Source organism: Pavona decussata, unplaced genomic scaffold (genome assembly GCF_977016875.1).
Source record: "Pavona decussata unplaced genomic scaffold, jaPavDecu1.1 SCAFFOLD_184, whole genome shotgun sequence".
Taxonomy (NCBI): Eukaryota; Metazoa; Cnidaria; class Anthozoa; order Scleractinia; family Agariciidae; genus Pavona; species Pavona decussata.
Window position 1 is genome coordinate 548805 of NW_028145593.1, and position 19391 is coordinate 568195.

General features: G+C 40.4%; 1 protein-coding gene across 1 annotated transcript in view; it reads right to left on the reverse strand.

Annotated features, from left to right (window-relative positions):
* LOC146462800 (uncharacterized) overlaps window positions 1-19391 on the reverse strand; it is a 274708-nt gene that overhangs the window by 62085 nt on the left and 193232 nt on the right. Inside the window, exon 27 of the mRNA XM_085085070.1 lies at window positions 8429-8500. Coding sequence (XP_084941196.1) covers window positions 8429-8500 — 72 coding nt within the window. The remainder of the gene's footprint in view (window positions 1-8428; window positions 8501-19391) is intronic.

The window sequence follows — 19391 nt, forward strand, 5'->3', positions numbered from 1 at the left end:
ATCTATTCACTGCAACTATGGTGAATTCTTGAACCGTGCATTGAGGGACAGGTTTGTTTGTGGATTGAACAGTATGAAGATCCAAAATAAGTTGCTCAACACCTCAGGTTTGACGTTTGACACGGCGTGTCAGATTGCTATTTTAATGGAGTTGGCAGACAAGAACAGTCGAGAGTTTAGTCGACCAAACTCTGGTGTTGGACCAGAAGCGACGAGCTCAGTTAATAAGCTCAGTGCGACTGAAAACAACCGACAAAGAGGAGGCAAGTGTTCGCGGTGCAATGGTTACCACTCACCTAAGTCTTGCAACTTTAAGGATGCCACATGCTATAGATGTCAGGAAATCGGACATATTGCTGTGGTGTGTAAAAAAAGGGTTCAAGGGAAGCCAGTCAGAGGAGGAAGAATTAAGCAGCTAGACGCCGATTTTGTTGACGGAGATGCAGTGGATAATGAAGGTCCGGATGATGAATTAGGGATTTTTGGACTTCATGCTACGAGCAGCAAAGGTAGCAAAGGCTACCATGTTGAGGTGGAGATTAACGGCGAGAACATGGATATGCAGATTGACACAGCCGCCGATCATTCTATCAAGAGCAGAGATACGTACGTCACGAAATTCAAGTCTATTCCACTTCAGAAGACCGACATAAAGCTGAAGACAAACACAGGTGAAACGTTGCAGACATGTGGGCAGATCGCGTGCAAAGTTGTTCATGCTGGACAGGAACACACCCTTCCAATGATTGTGGCGGAAAAGGAGGGCAAACCAACCCTGCTCAGGCGAAACTGGTTGGACAAACTCAAGCTGGATTGGAATGAAGTTTTCAGTTTGGCCGGCACGATTTCGGCGCACGAAGAATTAGAGTACATCCTTGAGAAACATGCTGACCTGTTCAGAGAAGGGTATGATGGAATGAAGGGGCTGGAAGCGCATATTCGTGTACGCGAGAATGCAAGTCCAATTTATTTCAAGTCACGCCCGGTGCCATATGCTCTTAGAGAAGCTGTGGAAGCAGAGCTTAACAAGCTTGAGGAAAACGGTGTTATCGTCAAAGTCGAACAGAGTGATTGGGTAGCCCAATAGTTGTCGTGCCGAAGTCTGACGGGTCGGTCAGAATTTGTGGTGATTACAAGGTGACGATCAACCAGGTGGTCGATGATGAACAATATCCTCTCCCAACAGCACAAGATCTGCACTCCACACTGGCTGGATCCAAGGTGTTTACTAAACTCGACCTGACGCATGCGTATGCGCAAATGAGTGTTGATGAAGCCAGCCGGAAGTACCTGAGCATTAACACCCATAAGGGATTGTACGCGTATACAAAGCTGCCATATGGTGTCAAATCTGCACCGAAGATTTTCCAAGCAACGATGGACAGAATCTTTGCAGGAGTTGAGAAGTGCGTATGTAATCAAGATGATATTCTTATCGGAGGTGTCGATACGAAAGAAAATCTGGAGATCACGGCGGAAGTGTTGGACAGACTACACAAGTACAACGTGCGACTAAACCTGAAGAAGTGCATTTTCCAGGCGAAGCAAGTTGTGTACCTTGGTCTGCGAGTGGATGGTGACGGGTTGCATCCAGTACAGGAGAAGATTTCAGCCATAAAGAATGCTCCAGTGCCGAAGGATGTGTGTGAATTGCGGTCGTTTCTGGGCATGGTGCAGTACTATTCGCGTTTCCTGTCAGGGTTGGCCACAACTCTTGCGCCATTGCATCGGTTATTGATGAAAGATGTCCCGTGGAATTGGACTAGTGTAGAACAGAGAGCGTATGAAACGTGCAAGTCAAGCTTTAGCAGTGATGCCCTACTCGTTCATTATGATGCCAACAGAGAACTTCGACTTGCGTGTGACGCTTCATCGTACGGTCTTGGTGCGGTGATTAGTCATGTCATGGATGATGGGCACGAGCGGCCAATCGCATTTGCATCAAGGACATTGAGTGCCGGTGAGAAGAATTACGCCCAAATTGAAAAGGAAGCCTTGTCTTTGGTGTTTGGGGTGAAACGTTTTCACCAGTTCTTGTACGGGCGTAAATTTACGCTTGTGACCGACCACAAACCTCTGCAAGCAATTTTGGGTCCAAAGTCTGCTGTTCCTACTCTTGCCGCGGTACGCATGCAGAGATGGGCACTTGTGCTATCAGCGTATGACTACGACCTAGAGTATCGTAAGTCAGTAGAACCTTTGAACGCTGACGCTTTATCAAGATTGCCTCATCAGGATTCAAGTTTGGGCATGGAGGGTGAGATTTACAGAATAGGAGCGGTTCTTGAAGAGTTTCCGGTTATGGCGGCGGATATTGCACAGGCAACCCTTAAGGATCCAATGTTGAGCAAGGTGTATCAGAATACTTTGTATGGATGGCCAGAGACCTGTGATGATGAGGAACTGAAACCGTTCCACAGCAGAAGAAATGAACTGTCATGCGAGCAAGGCTGTGTGCTCTGGGGAATCCGCGTGGTAGTTCCTGTGAGCCTTAGAAGTCAATTGCTGGGTGAATTGCATTGGGAGCACCCGGGTGTGTGCAGTATGAAGGCCGTCGCTCGCAGTTTCATGTGGTGGCCTGGGTTAGATGGAGAAATCGAACGCGTGGTCAAGAGTTGTTCAGTGTGTCAGAATGTGAGGAGTTTACCACCAAAGATGCCCTTGCATCCGTGGAAGTGGCCAACAAGACCCTTTCAGAGGGTTCATGTTGATTTCTGCCAGAAAGGTAAGAACTGTTTCCTCGTGCTAATTGACAGTCATTCGAAATGGATAGACGTGAAGCATATGACCTCCACAACTACCGAGCGCACCATTGATGAATTGAGGCTTATATTTGCTGAACATGGTCTTCCAGAACAGTTGGTGTCAGATAATGGCCCGCAGTTTACTTCTGCTGAGTCAGTTTGCCCTGTTCATAAGACAGAATGGTATCAAGCACACGTTAGTTCCTCCTTACCACCCTGCTTCAAATGGTGCTGCTGAGAGGTCAGCTCGAGTGGTGAAGGAAGCGTTAGTGAAACAGGTGCTACAAGGAACCGGACACATGTCAATGAAGCACAGACCTGCCAATTTCTTGATCAAGTACCGTTCCACACCCCATAGTGTTACTGGGCGAACCCCAGCTGAGCTAATGGTTAAGAGGCAGCTGCGAACCAGGCTGACCTTGTTGAAACCAAATCTGGCACAAGTTGTTGAGAGTAAGCAGTTGAAGCAGAAGTTTCACCATGACAGATCGCAAGTTGAGAGGACATTTAAGGTGAATGAGCCCGTCCAAGTCCGTAATCCTGTCTGTGGATTTAAGTCAGGGTCTGTGAAGTGGAGTCCAGGCATCGTTTTGGAGGTGTGTGGAAGTTGTTGGTATCTCGTTCAAGTGTGCAATTTGACCAGACATGTTCACGCAGATCACCTCATTACGGCATCTGGTGATGAGACGTCAACTGATCCAGGCGATTCCTTTGCACCAGAAAATCATTTGCGAGTTTCACAAAACGTGTTTGAACCTGAACTTTGCACACACGATGTACAAGACGACAGACCAGAGCCAGAAAGGGAGAACACGGAAGTAACAGGCGGTTTACCCACACAGGAACAGGAAAACACGGAACCAACAGGAGCTTCACCCGTTCCTACAGAAGGACTCACTCTAAGACGCTCGACTAGAATATGGAAACCAGTTGAAAAGTTGAACTTGTAAGGAAAACTGAGTTTCAAGAAGGAAAATTTAGTGAGGACTTGGAACAAACTTTCTATTTTCGGTTTATTTTCTCCTTTTTTTTTTGGCGGGAAAGCAGTGTTATGTATTACCTTTGTTGTCATTTCTTTTTTTTGGCGGGAAAGCAGTGTTATGTATTAGCATATTCGGTATTGCATTAATAAACTATTCAGATTTGGACCGGCTGCGGGCAGCCACAAATGGCGTAGTGTAGTTCCTTAAGATATTACAGACACCATATTCCTTTGGAGTACGCCTAAAATCTCATTCGCTTTCAAAGTTCATTTGTCACATAGCGGCCCATTTCTCAAACTGCAACAGGTTCGGTTGAAGCGTATCGTGGTCAGCCGAGGACTCAATATGGCGCGGTAGGGCACACTGTCATCCGCAAATAACTTAACACTCGATGATACTACCAAGGTTAGATCGTTAATAAAGAGAAGGAACAATATCGGCCCCAGAATAGTGCTCTGGAGGACACCAGATAGTACAGCCGGTGACCACTTAGATGATGAGCCATTTACCATTACACGTTGCCTTCTACCAATGAGAAAATCCCCAAGCCAGTTATTAAACTTCCCAGAAATGCCGTAAAATTTGGCCTTAAGGAGAGGCCTTTCGTGAGGCACAATGTCAAAGGCCTTTGCCAAGTCAAGAAACACAACCTGACCATGTATGTTATGAATGCGGGCCCACTCATAAATGACCGTAATTAATTGGGTCTCACACAAAAGTCCTAATTGGAAGCCGTGCCTGGTGCTAAGAGATGACTGAATTTCCACTAAGACGGCTACAAATTTGCTTGCAAATAATGTGTTCCATGGTCTTTGCAATAACAGGCCTGTAATTCTTAGGATCAGCGGAATGACCGCTTTTTAAGATGACAGTGATGTTTTCATCCTTCCAGGCAGAGGGTAGAGCGCCGTCATCAAATGATTGTTGGAAGAGTGAAACAAGGATAGAGGCCAACTCGAATGCAGACTCCTTAAGAACACGACCAGGAATTTGATCAGGCCCACAAGCTTTGTAGTCTATTGTAGTCAATAGTCTGTTGTTAAGAAACAACAGTTATGATGGATCATAACTCCAAGTACAGCCTCGTGAATTTGCCCTCAGAATGATTTACCTGTTATCTGTTTTATTGTAGCTCAGACTCCAGCCAAACAAAAACTGTCAATTTCTTTTGGTGAGTGAAATGTTACGCTCAGTTGCGTCCATGTCAATTTAGATACCAAACTTCTCACGACAAAAATCATTTGTTCTCTGTTCTTAACCTTACGCCGCATGCTTTCGTCGTCGTGTTCAAGATTATCTTTTTTTTTTTTATTTCATCTTGTAAAATCATAACTGAGGAGACCTAATTAATATAAGCTTCATAGTTTCCTTTAGATCTCCTCGCCATTGTTACATCTTTTTTTTCTATTTTTTTTTGTTTACATTGTATTTGTGGTGTGGCAAAATAAAAATAAATAAATGCTTAGCGGGCGGAAAGAGTTTTTTTTTTTTTTTATTAATTATTTTTTTTTTATTTTGCAATCCTAAATAGCTTCTTAAAATACTAATCTTGTATCGGTATTGGTTTCTTCGATCGTGGCGATGTCAGTTTAGCCCCATACCACTGAAGATGGTAACTTGTATATATTTTGACTTCGCTTTAATTAAGCATTTTGGCTTCGCATTTAATCGCCGAAAATGTCGCCCAATATTAATAGTGTTGTTTTACTGTCATTCTTGTCGCCATTGTTAAACTTCATTTATTAGCCCCGGTTATCTTTCTAATACAGACAAAATATGAACTAAGCAGTGGTTGTCTTTAGAGGCGACAAATTGTTCTCGTTAATTTCAAAGAGTTTACGGTGGTCTTCTTCTCCTTCCACTTTGTCGAATAACGACACAAGGGATATTAATTACTATTATTAATATAGTATAATTTATGCCTTATGCCAATTAGGTAGTAGGATTGGTTTTATAAACACCTTTACAAGCGTTGAAACTGAGGAAAAATGAATCTTGGATATGTGAATCAGGCTCCTTTCCTGAAAATACTGGAGTACGCTTTTCTCGATTCTCAGTGGTTGAATGGTAGAAACGCACTTTTCCCAAAAGGTCTTGTTCCCAAAAATTGAGAGCTTTGTTATTAATTATATTTTTTTTAAAAGAAAATGATTGCAAATAGGTGATGAAGCAATGTCACCCAACGACCTTGACCTTTCTCAGTCGGATCAAAATTTATTTTAGGTATCCTTGCTAAAAAAAATTATCCGCATCCACTTTAATAACCTACAGGCTTTACGTAAACACATAATGTATTCTGGATCAAGTAATCCCTCCTTTTGCAGATTCTGTACAGCCTTGTCACGTAATTTCCTGTTAAAATGTTTTCCTTGCCCAGGAAGTAAGTTGCCGTAAAGGAAATTCCAAAAGGGAAATAAACCAAGCTGGACTGGGCTTTAGCACTAGAACTTAATGTTGTTGGAAACTGAGTAAAGTACACTTCAAATGTCCCGCTAATATGTTGATTGAAGCGTCAAGCATCTGCCCCCATCCACCCCCCCCCCCCCCCCCTCGCTCCAAACTCCTTACAAAAGGAAAGGAATAATAATAATAATAATAATAATAATAATAATAATAATAATAATAATAATAGTAATAATAATAATAATAATAATAACAAATATTGAAGTTAAGAAAAATAAAATGGGAAAAAAAGAAGGGTCTACCTCAGGCCCCAGTTGTTCAAAGAGTGGATAACTTTATCCAGTGGATAAGTTGCTCTCCAGCGGATTAAATGTACTCTAACCAACGCTTCTCGCAAGTTTTTCACACAATCCCATACTCAAATTAGACAGACTCTTCTACTTTATACACAAATTATAGGGCTTTAGGGATATTCTTGCACATATTTTATCTGTCGCATAGCGACCTATCCAGTGGATAAAATTATCCGCTGTTTGAACAACCGGGACCAGGTGAATAACTACCCTGTACTCTCGTAACTGCTAGTAGACTGGAACCGACAACTAATCAGCAGCCCTAAGTGACGCTACCTCATGTACTAGGGTCATGCAGTACTTTTCAACGTGAGATTGTCAGACAACAATTCAACTGTTTTGGTTCAGCGTTGGCTAAAGGTTCATTTTATTCAGCATATTGGCTGTGTTCAGTTTAAGTTGTTAGCTGAGTTCAGTTGATGCTGCAAGTGGAATTCTTTCAATGTCCTCGATTTCTTTGAACGCATTTTCATTCACCAGTTATGATTTTCTGTAGATTCTAGATTATATAACGATAGAAATGTAGTAAATCTTTCATTCTTTCAGAGTTAAAAGGAAAGCGTCTTGATTCTGCTGAGCATCACAGCAAACAAAATAGACTAGCACACCTGTTTGTTGCGTTTTGTTTCGTAATTTTAACGCTTTGTTTTCTTTTCTTTTGTTTCCTTGTTTGTTTGTTAGTTTGGTTTTTGGCAGATATTCACAGAAATAGAACTGTTCGAGCACGTATCGATAATGATTCTAAAATGCTGTTTGCGGCGAAAAACCATACTGAACAGTTTGTTTATAGCGCAGTAAGACAGAAACAAAAGAGAAAATATTCTTAAATTTAGCGTTGTCTACAGGAAAACCAACGCTTGTGCTCCTGGGCTACAAATCGAGGCTTGCGTTATCGCTGCGTTTGGACGCCATTACATTAAATTATTAAAGTAATGCCTTACTCCGTGGTTGATTTACGCGAGGAACCCGGGAGACCCTACCTCCAGCCCCCACCACCCTCCCCACCCCCATATTTTTGACAAAAACCGACGCCCGTAGGACCGAGGCACATATAAATTTCTTTTCACGAAGATAAGCAAATCAATCGTTTGAGAGCGGGGCCGTCCCCACAGTACCCATAGAAGGTCTGGATTCGCCACTGTTACTAACCTCACTCGCTCAGGACCATACTGGGGTATACAAAATTTCTCATTGTCAGGAAATGCCAGTTTTTATCAATGTACATTTAATGCCAAAATGTATTAAATGGTAATGGTAATGGTATTATATAGCTATAGTGCATTTTCTATATACATATTTCAAACGCGGCTTCCATTACTTCAGTGCAAGGGTGAGATCGGACATCAGCATATATAGGCGCCGCTGGCAGCCGCAATCAGTAGCGACCTCACCCAACCCACCCAGCCCATGAATCATAAAATAGCACAAAGACCAGACTGAGCACACCGAGAACTCCATGCCCTACTCTTTGCGATTAGTGTCTGGGTTCTTTAATCTTTAACGTCCCACAGGGTTATGAACATTAATGTGTTGTGAGACAAGGCCTACCGGTTTATCGTCCTTGTCCGAGAAGACTAGAACTTCTAACCATTTGCAGATTAACTCGGATGCTGAACTTATAACTATTTCTTTTGTGCATATAATATTCAGCAATTACTCTAAAATTGAAAGTTCCCACACGCTGTAAGTTATGCAAATATGTCAATTTTTGCTGTTAAACTGCACAAATATCAATGTTAAATTTATGTTATGAAAAGGATATATCTATAAATATTTTTTTTAAACAATAAATTGAGAAAGAAAGCGTTATTTGAGTTGTTATATCTAAAACTCCTGGTATTCATATTATTTTGAATTCCACAAGTTCAGTTTCTGCCTCCATCGTCTCTTCTCTCGGAATTATGGGATTAATATTGATATCTTACAACAGAAGGGTTCCACTTACAGCCACACAAGCCATTTATTGTTATCAAAGACACCCTGGGGAAGGTCCTTCAACTGGTTGTTTTCCAAGAGCCTAACAACAAATAACCATAACTTGGTGTTATATTAAACTTCTACATGAAAAGGTTTTTAATTACTAGATAAAGTACGCGAATCGTATCGTTTAAAAATATATTTTTTTTCTTATAAAGCCTAGTTTGCACATGTCAAAAAAATCCCAGACGATCGGGGGCTGTTTCCCGACCATCCCAGATTTTACCGAGATATCGGGGAATTTGAGGTACTCAGTCGCTGACAGACGCCATTTTTATTTGTCAGGGGGAAGTAGGGAACTGAGAGCAAAGCAATTTAGAGGATCACGGGTAACGAGCTAAAACTATCGCCAACGTCCCCGAAGGTACAAATTTGAGTTTTGGTATGTCGGGAATGATCGCCGACCATCGCAGAAATCTGGGACGCGTCGTGAAAATAGAAACACTCCCGATTTTCACAATTTGTCTGTGACCATCCCAGACGATCGGGGATGTCTATGATTTCCAGTTTCCATTACTCGGGAAACTCAGGGACGGTCGGGAAACAGGGAAATACACGGTCGGCTGGGATTTTCCCGGCATGTAAACTAAGCTTTAAAGTATTTGCAATTCGCGCAATCTCACGAGAAGACTAGCCTCCCACGCAGACGTTCTTAGGGGTTCGTCACGCGTTCCTGCCCCACGTTCGTGGGGCAGGAACGCGTGACGAACCCCTAAGAACGTCTGCGTGGGAGGCTACGAGAAGACCAGCTCTGATTATTAGTGCAAATCTACGGAGTAAAATTTCTTCATAACCACGACTAGCATGCGACATAGTACTGTAATCATATTACTTCTTCTTTTAAAATCATGACCTTATTCCGACTTCATGGGAGTGGGCCTCTAGACCGTAAAGAAGGGCGGGCGGGGGCGACTTTGAACCTGAATAACTTTTTTAATATTTAAACAAACGCCATGAAACTGAAAGTAATTATATTAGCCGTAATCATTACATCAGCAATACTACGGATACTTCAAGGACTTTTTTTTGCCGGTAACAATATATCTAATTTGTTTTTTAAGCAAGTAAACCAGCTGAAAGTAAAAGAAAGTAGACAAGCTGAGTTATTTCAAACAACACTTTGACACGGGAAAGCCGATTTCGTTCCATCGAAGTAGCTACCCAGAATATATTGTTTCAAAATGAAAAGAAAAGCAAAATATATAAGGTAGTGCACTAAACTTAACAAATTGGTAAAGCGACATATGAACACCTTGCGTAAACGTAAAAAGTCGATCAACGCTCAACATAAGGTGGATTTCCACTGTCGCGTAAATTTTACGTGCGTACAGACGTGAATTTAGCTGGCTTTACGTACGTAAATAGAATAAGAAGCGATGTATGAGCCGCGTGCGTAAACGTAAAAAGTTGAACAGCACTCACACATCGCTTCTAATCTTATTTAGGTAAGTAAAGCCGGCTAAATTTACTTCTGTACGCACGTAAATTTACCGGACAGTGGAAATCCACCTTTAGAGTGGTGAAATGATACTGAAAAATGCTACTGTCAGTGTGGATTTCCACTGTCGCGTAAATTTTACGCGCGTACAGACGTAAATTTAACTGGCTTTACGTACGTAAGCAAAATAAGAAGCGACGTATGCACGGCTTGCGTAAACGTAAAAAGTTGAGCGTTTTCAACTTTTCACATTTACGCACGCGGCTCACTCATTGCTTCTAATTTAGCCGTACATGAGACCAGTGCGAACTCAGACTGGAACAACTTCAGAGATAATTGTTTCTGTTTACATGAAGCCGGTCTGAAAAATCATCTCATGCCGGTTTCACTCATTACAGTTGCTGATGAACCGACGCGAATGACTCGGACCGGTCTGAAGTCGGACCGCGGAACCATGTGAACACGAACTGATTTGAGACCGATCTGAGATCATTGTTTTGAGCATGTGAAAGAGTGTTGCTGGATCATTCTAAGATGGCGGATAACTGGAAAAATCCCCAAAGAAAATCAAACCCGTTGGATTTTTAAGGATGCGATGGTTGAGGATTTGATTGAAACACTGGAAGCATCAAAGGTAGAGGCTTTGGCTTTGAAGTAGGTCTTGTCAAATCGTAAGCAGAATGGCGTGAGACAATGTCAGAGAAATAATTATATTATCTCTTTTATCTCGCTTTCAGCTGTATTCTTTCTTATTAGCAGTGCTGCATTTAACATAAAAAAAGGCACAATGAAACAGACCACAAAAGAAACTGATAGAAACTTCCTGCATGTTTTATGTAAACATTCATGCCGATTTGAAGTCCCTTAACAGGTCTCATGTAATCGCGTCATACTTTCAGACCGGGCTCATATGTACTTAATCCGGTACCGGTCCGAGTCGTACCGGTCTCGTGTAATCAGGGCCTAAGACTAAAGTGGGCTAAAGAGTTTAGGGGGTACGGCAGACACAACGCCCGTTCCAAAGGTTTTCAAAGAAGAGCCACCTTTCTGCGTAAAGTCTCGCAAAACATCGTCAATTGGACTCTTCAAGTTGTGTACAGACGGTTCAACGGTTTTTGATCAACAAATATTTTGACTGCTATTTAGCAAATGTTGAACAGTGAATCATGTCATGTTAAATGCTGACGTTGAAACAAGTTATTCAACAGTTTGAACAGAAATTGAGCAGGGTAATTCTATTTTGTTCAACAACGGCAACATTCAACGTGTTGAATGGCAAAAGAAAACAAGCAATTTATCACGATGAATAAAAAGTCTAAACATTGTTCACCACTTGTTAACCAAGAAATGGTTTAACGCTGTTAAACCTAGCTTGCGTGGCAGTCCTTTCCTTTCCAAGTGAGTGCAATAAACGAACTAAAGCTTCTGAGGAGAAGGAGCAGAAAAACACGGAGGAGCGGGGGAGGTGAGAGCGAAAAATCAGCCTAGAAAAAACGGGAAGAAAGGAACTCGGAACTTGATCGGTCTTTTGACGCTCGTTGTAGGCCTTGTGAACTTATTTAACGCTGTCAAATTTATTTCCCAGCGCCTTACAACCATGACAAAAGTATATGCAAAGCCGTTTGTATCTTTGACTTCGCTTTCGAAGCGTTTGAAAGGTTTAGTCAATGTTCTTCACATTTGACCTGACCTTTGATAGATGTTAAAAGTGTGGTAAATCCACCACAACTTTAAACATTTTTTGAAGTACTTCTCAGGTGAGCGGAATCAAGGATAGAATCATATTCGACCTCACCCTTGAGAAGAATCAATTGAATAACAACCCATGCTACGTCTCCACTTAAAAGCGTTAATAAGAACCCATTTTAAATTACTGTTCTGTGGTGTGGCATTTCTAGAGCAAACATTGCTCTAACAAATTGCACTCGTTTCGTTTTGATAATAACGTTGAGGCCGAGTTACAGTAAACTCAAACTTAAGAACATACTATAAGACCATTACCCAGGCTGAGAGTCAGTACTAGTTAAGAACAATGTGGGAGCAAGGATGGCACAGTGGTGAGAGCACTTGCCTCCCACCATTGTGGCCCGGATTCGATTCCCGGACTCGACGTCATATGTGGGTTGAGTTTGTTGTTGGTTCTCGTCCTGCTCCGAGAGGTTTTTCTCCGGGTTCTCCGGTTTTCCTCCTTCCGCAAAAAACATTTCCAAATTCCAATTCGATCTGGAATCTAAGGACCACAGGTTTGTCAGTCGTCAGACTGTTAAGTGTCACCCTCGTTAAACAAAGTTGATTTATTTTATTTAATTAACTTTTTTTTTTTTTGAACAAATGTTTTTTTTAAATGAACAGTAAAAATACGGATAAAATAACAGAAGTAAAACTTCATTTTACACAGTCCAATTAACCCAAATGATAGGTGTCTTGGTCCCGGGTAGCCTCCCACGCAGGCGTTTCTAGGGGTCTCGTATTACCTCCAATACGAGACGAGTCCCCTAAAAACGCCTGCGTGGGAGGCTAGGTCCCGTGGTCTTCGACACGTCCCCACAGATTTATTTTAATACTATAATAGGTAGCTTAAGAACATCGTAAGAACTTTTCAAGGTCAAATTACCAAAAACATATCGATAATAATATTAAAATAAATAAGAACGTTCTCCCTCAACTCCTAAATTAGGCGTTATTATATAAAAATAGAGTGCAGACTCGGTGAATAAGCCGTATATCACGGTCTTATACTAACTGTGTTCAGTTAATTTTCTTCAGTTTAACAAATACCCGGAATACTTGAAAGATATGTTTAGTTTGCGCTCCAGTAAGATATTTTATCTCTTCCTAAAGTAGCTATTCAGCAGCTAAATGCTGGAACGCACTTCCTGTTACTTAGGCTTGCTCCAAACATCGTGCTACTGCCGTGCCGAACTTAAATCAATTTGACACGCCAGTGGTTTCAAACGTCGAATTTAATTCAGTCGCGCCAAATTCTAAAATACAGAAATGCGAAGAACGGGCAAATTAACATAAAATACATTAAAATAATTTATGAATTTAGTTCGGCACGTCAATAACACGCCGTTTGAAACCAAGTAGCGCTACTGGCTTGCGGCACGACAGGGCCTACCGTGCTAAATAGTCGTGCCGAACTTAATCCTGCCTACCGAACTAATTGGTTTCAAACGTCGAGCTACTGCCGTGTTCAAGTCGAATTAGATTCTTGAATTTAGTTGGGCACGACAGTAGCGCGACGTTTGGAACAGGCCTAACAGAACCACCTAAAATTACAATAACTGATTCTGTCCTATACAATACTGTATAAACATTATCTAGAAAGATTTGTGACTCTTTGTCGTAAGAAATCTTGATAATGTTGATATTAAGTGTGCTTGGAGGAATAAGCCATATTAAGGGCCCTTTTAAACGGTTTCAACATTTTCTTTAACGTGCGTTCAATACAGTTGTTTAACCAAATGTCGGGAGCGTTTGAACCGGGTCGTTCAACATTGTTGAAAACGTAAAAAATATTGAAAGCTTGTTGAAAATGTTTCGAATCAAATATAAATTGGTTTAAGCTTTCATTCAACATCGATGCTACATTTTCTTGGTTCTTGAAAATGTTGAATGGCGTTGAAACAGCTCGAACACTCCGTTCATCCAACGATGCTGGGCAAATGTTGAAATCGCCGGTTTAAACGGACCTATCTGTGCTACTGCATAAATTCAGGGTAAATAAATACCTCTTACTAACCGAGTTCGAGGTCCGTACTGTAAGTAACCGACCGAGTTTTTTTCCCATTGATTTATAAACCAACGGGAAAAACGAGGATCAAATATTTAGTCAAATATTTGACAAAATATATCTTTTCTAATATGAAATTGCTCTTATAGAGAACCGGGAGGAAACTGAAATTCTATCCCTGAGCAAGTGTAAACTACAAGTTTTTAGGCATATTTTTAAGATACAAAGAGGAAAGATAATTTATTATAACGGGTCTTTCGTTGGCTCTTTTTCCAACACGGTTCAATGTAAAATCAGGCGTCTTACTCAGCGATTTTGCAACAATCTTGACATTACACGTTTGTTGGTTTTACCTCCCTATAAATTAAGGAATTTGTTCAGTGCGAAAGAGAGTACACCCAAGTTACTGCGATCTCATGTTGGTTGCTGTGTCAAGCTATGGTGCCTGTTATGTCGTCGAGACTAACCGGCATCTCGCTACACGAATCCAAGAGAACCTTTCCATTGACAAGAATTCCATCATTTTACAGCACCTTGAAAGCTAGGAAAACTTTATGTTCTGAAGATTGTATTTCCATCTTGGAAACCGCCTCCCTCAAAATCAACGACGCCTTACATATTCATTGGGACCACACCAAACAGGCAAAGTTTTCATGTAAATCTTTCAATAACCACATGTATTTAGTTTCGTTTGTCTACTCGGTATGGATTTTCTGTTCCGTTCCTCATTATCGTCACGCCGTAATTAGCTATATATTTACTTTTCTAATCAAGCTGTGATTAGTTGTATGCTCTGCATGTATATTTATTGTCACGTTGTAATTAACTATATTGTATACCCATTGTTTTTATACCACACCCACTAACGGGTTCTGTACTGAGAGAAGGATGAAGTTTCATCCGAAACATGTTTACTGTAAAAAGTCGTAACCTTCATAAAAGTTATTTCCTTCTTGCTCGCTGCACGGAAATTTATGTTTTACTGATTTAGAGGTTCCCTTTTTACTGATCACATTATGTAAAAATAGGCACTCGAAGGAGTGCATGTGGTTTCAGCTACCATAATGAAAAGTTATTGCCTGTGTTCGAGTGACCCTCAAAAGTCATTGTAAGAAAATGAAAAGGAATTTCTTCAAAGATCAATAAATTATGTGTGACTGTTACTTTTACTGTAGGTTTTTTGTCTGCTTTATTAAGGTTACTCCAAACCTTCGAGGGGCTACTTTCTGCCGAATGTTTATTTTTCGATCAAATTAAAGTTAATTACTTAAACTTACATTTTCGAAAACAAATTATTCAAAATCTTAAAACACGCGCGAGAACATTGAGAAAAAGGTATTTTCGTAAAAAAAGTTAATAAGTTTTCAAGGTGACATAATCTCTGTAAGGCGTGGCCTTTTCGCGGCAACGGCTTCATTTCAACTTATTAGCATTTTTTGTTTACACTCGAGTTTGAGTGCTGTGGTTTTGGAAATAGGCAAGTCAATTTTTTATCACTTTGCAGCACAGAAGGTGCTAAGTATCTTGAATCTTCCTAGGCCAGTGAGCAATGTTTCGTGGACTGCACATACGAAGGCTCCTGAGAAAGCTGCAAACGAGCTCCTCGAAAGAGAACTAAAAAACGCGATGCTACAAGTGAAAAGACACAGGCGTACTTCTTCTGTTCACTGATTCAACTTAAAAAGTGGGAAACTCCTATCCTTTTAATGCTATAAATGTAGTTTGATTGATATTGAAAGCCTTATATATTCTATTTTCAATCTTGTATAATAGAATGTCGATTTGAACTTCATTTTCATTTGAAAAATTCAGGCGAGTTTTTTATTATCTTGCACGCATGGAAATTATGCGTCAGTCGTTAACGTGTAACCAAAAGTTTGAAAATTCATATCTTTTGAACTATTGAACGGAAGAAAACCATGCTTTAAAACGTTATTTAATAAACTATTTGAAAACGTACTACCGAAAGTAGCTACACGTTTAGTTTTTCTTACATCTCCAGTGCGCGTAACGGCCTCTCTGTTGATGCGCGTTACGTGATACTTCAAAATGTTCAAAAATCTATAGCTCGGGTTTGAATCATCGTAAAATTCTCATTCTTGCACCAAAATAAAGCTATTGAAATGTGCTATGAGATGCAATGAGATATTATTATGCGGGTTGGCTTTTTATTGAAAATATTGGCATAAACTTTCGTTTCCGGTTTTGTTTACAAGTTCACGATTCACGCTGCGCACTTGTATCGACTTGTACTTTTTACTGATTGCACCTTGAAACTGTGCAACTCTTATGTTGTTATTGCTGTAAATGTACTTTCATTAAATTTAAAAACCTTATGTATTGTAGTTTCAATATTCTATAGAAGACTGTTCATAAGAACTTCATTTTCAATTGAAAAATGGAAGCGAGTTTTTATCATGTGGAACGCGTATAAATTATGTGTCACTCATTAACGTGTAACCCCGCAAAACGGTTTGAAGAGTCGTCTCTCTCGACATATTCAACAAATAAAAAAAATAAAACCATGCTTTTAAACCTCATTTATTACATCGTCCAGCCTGGTTAAGTGTAGGAGATTGCCTTTGGGGGTTCTAGTATTCTTGCACATCTTGGTTTATAAACCAAAATACGCTCATCAATTCGAAGACTTGCAATGTTACTGAACACAAACAAAACTTACCCGATAGCTTTCATGTCGGCCACTAGTGCCTCCCTATGATGCTGCAGGTATCTTCTTTTCTTTTCGTTTCTTTTTTGTTAATCGTTTTTCCCCTAGGTAATAACGAAAACGTGCTCGCAGAAGCTAACTGGGAAAAACATGACTGAAAAATTATAACTTTCCCGCGAAGCACCATTTTGCTTCCTGTGAACGTCAGGGGTTCTACTATGTTATTGGCTGGCGGCTCACAGTGTGAACCCGGTGTTGACATAATTCTCCGAGAAGGCGTGACATGCTTCTAAATCTTTAGAAGGCGAAAACTCGCAATACGATTTCTGCAAAATGCCTCCTCCTCAAATGAATTAATAGGGTATGTAGAATTGACGGAATTTCGTGAAATTTGGCCCGAAAGTTAACTGAACAACGAGGAACAAAATGGTGTCGGCATTTTTTTTAAAATCAAATACTTTCCTCCTGGCGGCCTCGGAACGCAACACGTTTGCAAATTCTTTTTTACTGGAACTTGACAGATATATTAAATTAAAGAAAACCAATAGGAATACGGGGAAATGCTCACACCCTTTAAGAGATTGATGATTTGTGATTAACACTGTGCAGCTACATTTCGTCAGAGATCACGTTTGATACCCTATTAATTCGATGGAATGGCGCTCTGTCATTTTACTGTTTACCGGCTTCCTTCGCCTTAGCAGAGGAATAACCAAAATAGCTTATAACTTTATCAAATTCTGCATTAAATAAGCTTTTTATCGATATATAGATTGTGGTGGTTTCCTAAAAAACAACGCGCGTACGAATTTTTTTCGGGAAGGCACCCGCGAAGGTTTGGAGTAACCTTAACTCCGTTTTGTGCATTTATGAAAAAGTTGCAAAGCTGGGGTGTTACTTCGGTAGGTGTATGTTATATGTTAGTGGGGTTGCAAATTTGTAGGGAGATTATTTTCCAAATGAAAAAGGGGAATTTTTAGACTGCCATTATAGGCATCTCTCTAGCAATCACAAGTTTTGTGTATAACTATGCAGGTTTCAAACTATGATCTGTAGCAAAGTCAGCGACCAAAGGAATTCTAAACATGCGGTCCATTTTAAATCAGCCAATCGATGCTTCGGGCCCGTGCAACGATTGTAGAATATTGCAGTAAGAAAACAATGTTGTATAAAATTCAGAGGGGTAAATGAACAGCTCTAGTCAGTGCCAAAATTGTGCAGCCTAATTTGATCGTGTTGTCATATGGGCGAATTTGGTATGCGCTGGAGGATTTCGGTTTGTTTACACTTTAACACACAGGGGACAGTAATTGATATGGTTTGGCTCTCCCATGGTTCGCATGGTGAAGAAGTTCCGTTAGGATCAAGACACACAGATAAACAGACAATAAGCTTTCTTAATTGAAAAATTTATTCAGACAGACCCGTGTTCACCCTTGAAAAGCAAATACGTTCAATTTTCGCCTCGAATGAAGGCTACGTGATCCAAGCGCACCGCGAGTCACTAAAGCACAATTTCTCGATTCTATTAATCTGAGTACGTTTTTCGAAAATTTCGCCAAAGCTATTTGAAATATGACAAATCGATCAATTTAACATAAAGCACGATAAAATTCAAATTCAAACCTGTAGTATTTTGTGGATTGTCAGGAGCACACAAAAATTTCCAAGAACGTCTACAGCTCATGTGATGATTTGCAGATCTTGTTTGCGATCGCACGTGTTTCGCCTTGACACAATCTCGAACAGGAATTTCTTCGCTATGAACTCACTGGTTTCCTCTTTTTAAGCAGCAGAGTGTTCCTTAGAAGTTGTTCTTTTGATTTACGGTATTGAAAGCCTGTGTTTTCCTTCCAAGAACCACAAACGGCCACCTTGAAAATCCACGCAATAGAGATGCGGCAGCCATTTTGAATTGAATACAAGGATCTTCCGTACGAATAAAGCCGACTGAGACTCGTAAACCTGTCGTGGTGAACCTTCGGCATTCCGAACCTTTACGGAAAATGGACTTACTTACTTACTTTCTTACTTACTTACACTACACGATGACAATGTAGGTTTCAGCTTCTACAAAGCTGAAACCACAAAAACGTATGCATATAAGCCAAGTAAAATTAGCTGGGGCTTGAATTATGCCTTCTCCGCTGCTTTGCTAGTACAGTCTTTTATCTGAAAAAGAAAAGAGTTTATGCTGGTTAGGTTTAGCAATACTATACAACCCTCTCAAAATGTTGTGCTGTAGGGAAAAAAAAGACCAAAAAAGTCCAGAGTCCAAAGGGGTCTTGAGTAAAGTTAATGTGAAACTGAAGTGAGAAATCGTCATCTGTGGGGCTTCGGAAAAATGTTGGCTGCCAATACAATTTGAGAGTGCTAGTTATGAGTTGTTGATACAAAGATACTTAGACAAGAGAAAATGAAGCAAAACTGACTGACAATGTGATATTGTACTTCAAAACTAAATGAGCATGACTGGTTAATATAACTGGATTGTAATAATTCAATGAAAATGAAAGGTACATGTTTTGTTGCTTATTCTGACCCTACTGCAACTGGACTTGTGTATCTGTCTTGGTCGCATATCGTTAAAATACAGTAAAACCTCTACGAAGTACCCCTCTAATAAGCCCCTTATTTGTACATGTAGGTAAAATTAAAGAAGCACTTCAAAACAAGGTGTACCAATTCTCAAAACATCACTTTGTTTATCACGGCAAAAAGTTAATATGGTCTTCAACGCGTCAGTTAGTATCATTGCATGTGCTACAGAAAGTCCATGTATCACATTGTATTTATGATACACAACTCATTAGTCCTGTTTCATTTGTTATGGTGTGGTAAAAAAGCCCCCTCCCCCCCCCCCCCCAACACACACACACACCCTGTTTCTGAGTCCTGAAAATAAATACCCCACCCCCAACCCCCCCCCCCCCCCCCTTGGGTGGGGCTTAATAGAGCTGTTACTGTTGTGGATGTACATGTAGCTCCAGAGTAGTGATAAATAGAGTCCAAATTTGATTATCTAGATTATTCAATTCTATTAGCTCCCAATTTTGTCATGAATGTTATAGTAGGTTGCCACAATCATA